The 5,000-nt window shown below is 53.6% G+C and overlaps 1 protein-coding gene across 1 annotated transcript in view; it reads right to left on the bottom strand.

Annotated features, from left to right (window-relative positions):
* The window catches only part of heatr5a (HEAT repeat containing 5a), a 30,823-nt gene that overhangs the window by 12,361 nt on the left and 13,462 nt on the right, over nucleotides 1-5,000 (bottom strand). Inside the window, exons 14-21 of the mRNA XM_061083475.1 lie at nucleotides 4,253-4,422; nucleotides 3,996-4,162; nucleotides 3,339-3,444; nucleotides 3,000-3,190; nucleotides 1,979-2,138; nucleotides 1,708-1,897; nucleotides 1,442-1,611; nucleotides 622-648 (exon numbers count right to left, since the gene is read on the bottom strand). Coding sequence (XP_060939458.1) covers nucleotides 622-648; nucleotides 1,442-1,611; nucleotides 1,708-1,897; nucleotides 1,979-2,138; nucleotides 3,000-3,190; nucleotides 3,339-3,444; nucleotides 3,996-4,162; nucleotides 4,253-4,422 — 1,181 coding nt within the window. The remainder of the gene's footprint in view (nucleotides 1-621; nucleotides 649-1,441; nucleotides 1,612-1,707; nucleotides 1,898-1,978; nucleotides 2,139-2,999; nucleotides 3,191-3,338; nucleotides 3,445-3,995; nucleotides 4,163-4,252; nucleotides 4,423-5,000) is intronic.

The following is a 5,000-nucleotide window of genomic DNA, read 5'->3' as shown; positions in this document are numbered from 1 at the left end:
TAAATTCGCTTTGCTCGATTTGGAGGAAACACGGTGTTGTTGTTATAAAGTTAAACTGTCGGTCGGATGAACAACAGAAACGACACCGATGTTAATGAGTTATCTGCAAAGCAACAACATGTGAAAGTGAATGAAGTGACACTGTGTTCAGGCAGTTGATGAATCGTTACCAGGCTGGAAAAAGATTTAGTGCAGTGGAAAACTGTTAAAAAGCCGTTAACATCTTTCAGAACAACAGGAAAAAGGTTAATATTTTTAATAACCGATAGGAAGCGGTAAAAACAATTCAGAAAATAACTGCAGTTTAGAATGTGCTGCTCGTCTCGTAACACTTCAAACAGACGAGCTTCACAGTTTAAGCGGCAGCTGTCTTGAGGTTGTCGCTCACTTCTGTTGTAATTGTGTTTACGTTGTCTGGCTTTTGCATTTATATTTTGCGTTAATGTGCCACTGAAGTTTTGTAAATCTAGTGAAATTGAAAAAAAATAAATCATACAAAAACAAAGAGAAAGTGAGGACGTGTTTGTGTCACAGCAACAAAACCAAGTGTCGAGTGTTCAGAAGCAAACAGGAGAAAGAAACAGAAGGTGAGAGAAGCTTCAGGCCACAGAGACGACCTACCAACAAGGAATAATCCAACAAGATCTCCTGCAAGACACAAGACACGGTCACAACACACAACTACACACACAGGTCCCTCAGGTACTGTCCCTCAGGTACTGTCCCTCAGGTACTGTCCCTCCTCAGGTACTGTCCCTCCTCAGGTACTGACCCTCAGGTACTGTCCCTCAGGAGTGCTGTCCCTCAGGTACTGACCCTCCTCAGGTACTAACCCTCAGGTACTGTCCCTCAGGTACTGTCCCTCCTCAGGTACTGTCCCTCAGGTACTGTCCCTCAGGTACTGTCCCTCCTCAGGTACTGACCCTCAGGTACTGACCCTCAGGTACTGTCCCTCAGGTACTGTCCCTCCTCAGGTACTGTCCCTCCTCAGGTACTGTCCCTCCTCAGGTACTGTCCCTCCTCAGGTACTGTCCCTCCTCAGGTACTGTCCCTCCTCAGGTACTGACCCTCAGGTACTGACCCTCAGGTACTGACCCTCAGGGCTCGTCCCTCAGGTACTGTCCCTCAGGGGTACTGTCCCTCAGGTACTGTCCCTCAGGGGTACTGTCCCTCAGGGGTACTGTCCCTCAGGGGTGCTGTCCCTCAGGGGTACTGTCCCTCAGGGGTACTGTCCCTCAGGTACTGTCCCTCAGGGCTCGTCCCTCAGGTACTGTCCCTCAGGGCTCGTCCCTCAGGTACTGTCCCTCAGGTACTGTCCCTCAGGGCTCGTCCCTCAGGTACTGTCCCTCAGGTACTGTCCCTCAGGGCTCGTCCCTCAGGTACTGTCCCTCAGGTACTGTCCCTCAGGGGTACTGTCCCTCAGGTACTGTCAGGTACTCACACAGAGGGTAGGGACAAGGCGGGCCAGGTTGACGTGGGGGGGGGAGAACATGTGCAGCTGCTGAAGACAGGAGACGGCTCGGGCCTGGACCAGACAGTCGGGACTGGCCTGCATCACCTCACATCCCACCAGACAGCTGGAGCGCAGGGAGGACACGGCTGCTCCTTCACCTGACAACACAACACAACACAACACAACACAACAGGTCTCACTCAGGGACGTCCTCACAGCCAGGTGTGTTGTGGGTCTGCAGGACGGAGACGTACCCTGCAGGTCGGGGCCCAGGCAGGTGATGAGGGCGTGCATGCAGCGTCCCAGGCTGTAGTGCACCTCGGGGTGGGTGGGGGGGGCAGACAGCAGCAGCCGGAGCACCAGAGAGAAGGAGGGCTCGGCGTGGGCCCGGTACAGACCCCCTGACAGGTCCACCAGCAGGGACAGACTGTGGAGAGACCAGGTCTGGACCCGGCAGGGACACAGGACGTTAGCTCAGATGTTCTGGTCAGATGATCCAGGTCCAGATAGAGAAGCAACGTGTACCTGGACCTCCGGGGAGGTGCTGTCCTGGCTCAGGGTGAAGAGGACGCCCAGGCAGGTGGACAGGTGCTGGGCCGAGCTGAGTCCTCCTGTGTGGCGGTGCAGCGCCCCTAGTGCCAGAGCGTAGCCACTGCGGGAGGCCGCGTCCCGAACCGTCTTCAGCCTGAACAACCAGAGGTTAGTTTCAACTGCAGGTGATTTCACACAATGAGATCTGAAGGGTTTTAACTCCTTCAGTTCAACAGTGAGGTCACAGTGAGGTCACAGTGAGGTCAGCGGCTCGGACCCCAACGACTGACAATGCTCAAATCAGAAGATCTGAACCGGCTGGTTGTTCTACGTGTGTTTTGATAGAGATTCTGTCTTTGCTGCAGATAACAAACGTTTGAACCTGAGAGAAGAAATCTTCCAAATCCATGTTCAGATCTAAGAGTCACGTTCAAACACACCGGGATGCATCCACACCAGTTATTTAAAGATCATTTAAAGACTATTTCTAGTGTAGTTTGCATCGTGTTCTTTGTGTATTGTGATTTTTTTTGCTGTTGTTAATTTTGGATCAAAGCCTTAAATCAAAGTGAGGAATTGGCTTCTGTGCAAATCAAGAACACGTCGGCAAACTTAACTAAAAATAGTCCAGAACAAAGTCCCTGGAATCTAAAAACACTCATGAGAAAGAGACGAGATTTAAGAGAGAAAGAACTGATTTCTTTCAGTTTTACTGTCTCGATATTTAACCACATCCTCGTCCATATCTTCTATAGTCAGGAAAACAAACAGAGCCCCCCCCACCCATAAAACCTTTGTCAATAAGTCAGTTTCCTCCGTCTCTGACATGAGGTCAAACAGAGACGAGGAGGAAAAACAAACTGTGAAGATTCAGGATCAACACAAAAACCAGAGAAAGTTCACTGATATAATAGTTGCTGCAAAACGTTAACTCATGATCCTCAGAACACACACACACACACAAACACACACACACACACACACACTCAGAACGTCACACACTCTTGCTGCTCACCTGTCGAAGCAGAGCAGGGAGACGGACACGGTGAAGCCGGGGTCTCCGACCACCTGGACCAGCCGGGCGAGACCCTCAGCCGCCAGGCAGCGCAGCAGAGGACTGTTGCTCTCCAGCGCCCCCGACAGGAGAGACAGCGCCGGGGATCGGATCTCCTCCGGCCCCAGAGACCCCCGGACACTCCCCTGGTGCTGAGGAGGACGAGGTTCATTTTTTGTAGCTTTTAAAATGTTTACAATTTGATAATTTCTCAGAGGTTTATGTTTCCAGCTGGTGGAAGAATTAAACTGAATCAAAGTGCAGCTACGGAACAACCAGGAGCGGAGAGACAAGCAGTACCTTGAGCAGACTGCAGAGGGCAGCACAGACATGGGTCTGGACCGTCTGCTGGCGTTGACCCTTCAGCTGATTCACGCTTTCTACAAACTGCTCCAGTATCTTCACTCTGATGAAGAAACACACAAACAAACACTATTTACAACCAGCAGGACAATGTGTGGAAGCTTCCCAGAGAGCGAGTGGACGTGTGGACGAGGTTTCTAACACGTGACGTGAAACCTGAAGAACACAAAGATCTCAGGATGAAGAAGAGGAGCCGGACACGGAGAAGACGAAGACGTCCACTTGGAAACACGAGGAGATTCCAGATCTTCTGGTGATGAGGCCGACGCCGTGTGGAGGAGCTGGAAACAACAACACTGATCTGTCCACAGCAGAGTTTATACGTCATGTCCCGCCTCCTGCTGCTCTACAGGCTCCGCCTCCTGCTGCTCTACAGGCCCCGCCCCTCACCTGGATGTTCCCACATGTTCCTGTTTGAACGAGTCGGACCAACAACCTGCTGCTGCTTCACAGACATCAACTAAAGTTCCTCGAGTAAATGTCTGAAAATTCAACCGTGGTTCTCTGGTTCTTTTAAAGAGATGCATGTGGAGTGAAAGCGGTTTCACGTTGGTTCCCCTGCAGGTCACAGGTCAAAGGTCACAGGTCAGTTACCTCTGAGCAGAGATGACGTGGGGGAAGACGACTCCGAAGAGCCGGACGGCGGCGGCGCTCAGGGCGACGGGAGGAGGAAGAGGAGCAGCAGGAGCTCCGTCTCCTCTCTCACACAGACTGAAGAGGTCGTGATCCAGGGAGCCCCCCCCCACACTGCTGCCGTGGAGCTGAGGCACAAACACAAGCTTCATCCATCAGTCCTGGTGTGTGTGTCTGTGTGTGTGTCCTCAGGTTGTGTGAGGTGTGTGAGACCTCACCTGCTCCTCCACGTATCTGTGGTCCGTGCTGTGGAGGGCGGGGCCAACCAGCTGCAGGTCGTCGTGGTGACAGAGGGGGGGCAGCAGCGTGCGGTCGGAGCACGGCTGGTTCAGGTTGTCCAGACCGGACAGATCTGAGACCAGCTGGTTCATCACCAGCCCGAAGCTCTCTGCAGGAGGAGAGGAGGAGAGGAGGAGGAGAGGAGGAGAGGAGGAGAGGTGAGGAGAGGAGAGGAGGAGGAGAGGAGGAGAGGAGGAGGAGGAGGAGAGGTGAGGAGGAGAGGAGGAGAGGAGGAGGAGGAGAGGAGGAGAGGAGGAGAGGAGGAGGAGAGGAGGAGAGGAGGAGAGGAGGAGGAGAGGAGGAGAGGAGGAGAGGTGAGGAGAGGAGAGGAGGAGGAGAGGAGGAGAGGAGGAGGAGGAGGAGAGGAGAGGTGAGGAGGAGAGGAGGAGAGGAGGAGAGGAGGAGAGGAGGAGAGGAGGAGGAGGAGAGGAGGAGGAGAGGAGAGGAGAGGAGAGGAGAGGAGAGGAGAGGAGAGGAGAGGAGAGGAGAGGAGGAGGAGAGGAGGAGAGGAGGAGAGGAGGAGGAGAGGAGGAGAGGTGAGGAGAGGAGAGGAGGAGGAGAGGAGGAGGAGGAGGAGAGGAGAGGTGAGGAGGAGAGGAGGAGAGGAGGAGAGGAGGAGAGGAGGAGAGGAGGAGAGGAGGAGGAGGAGAGGAGGAGGAGAGGAGAGGAGAGGAGAGGAGAGGAGAG

The sequence above is a fragment of the Limanda limanda genome, chromosome 12 (genome assembly GCF_963576545.1).
Source record: "Limanda limanda chromosome 12, fLimLim1.1, whole genome shotgun sequence".
Lineage (NCBI taxonomy): Eukaryota > Metazoa > Chordata > Actinopteri > Pleuronectiformes > Pleuronectidae > Limanda > Limanda limanda.
The sequence above is the reverse complement of the archived record's forward strand: the minus strand, read 5'-3'. Positions and strand labels throughout refer to the sequence as shown.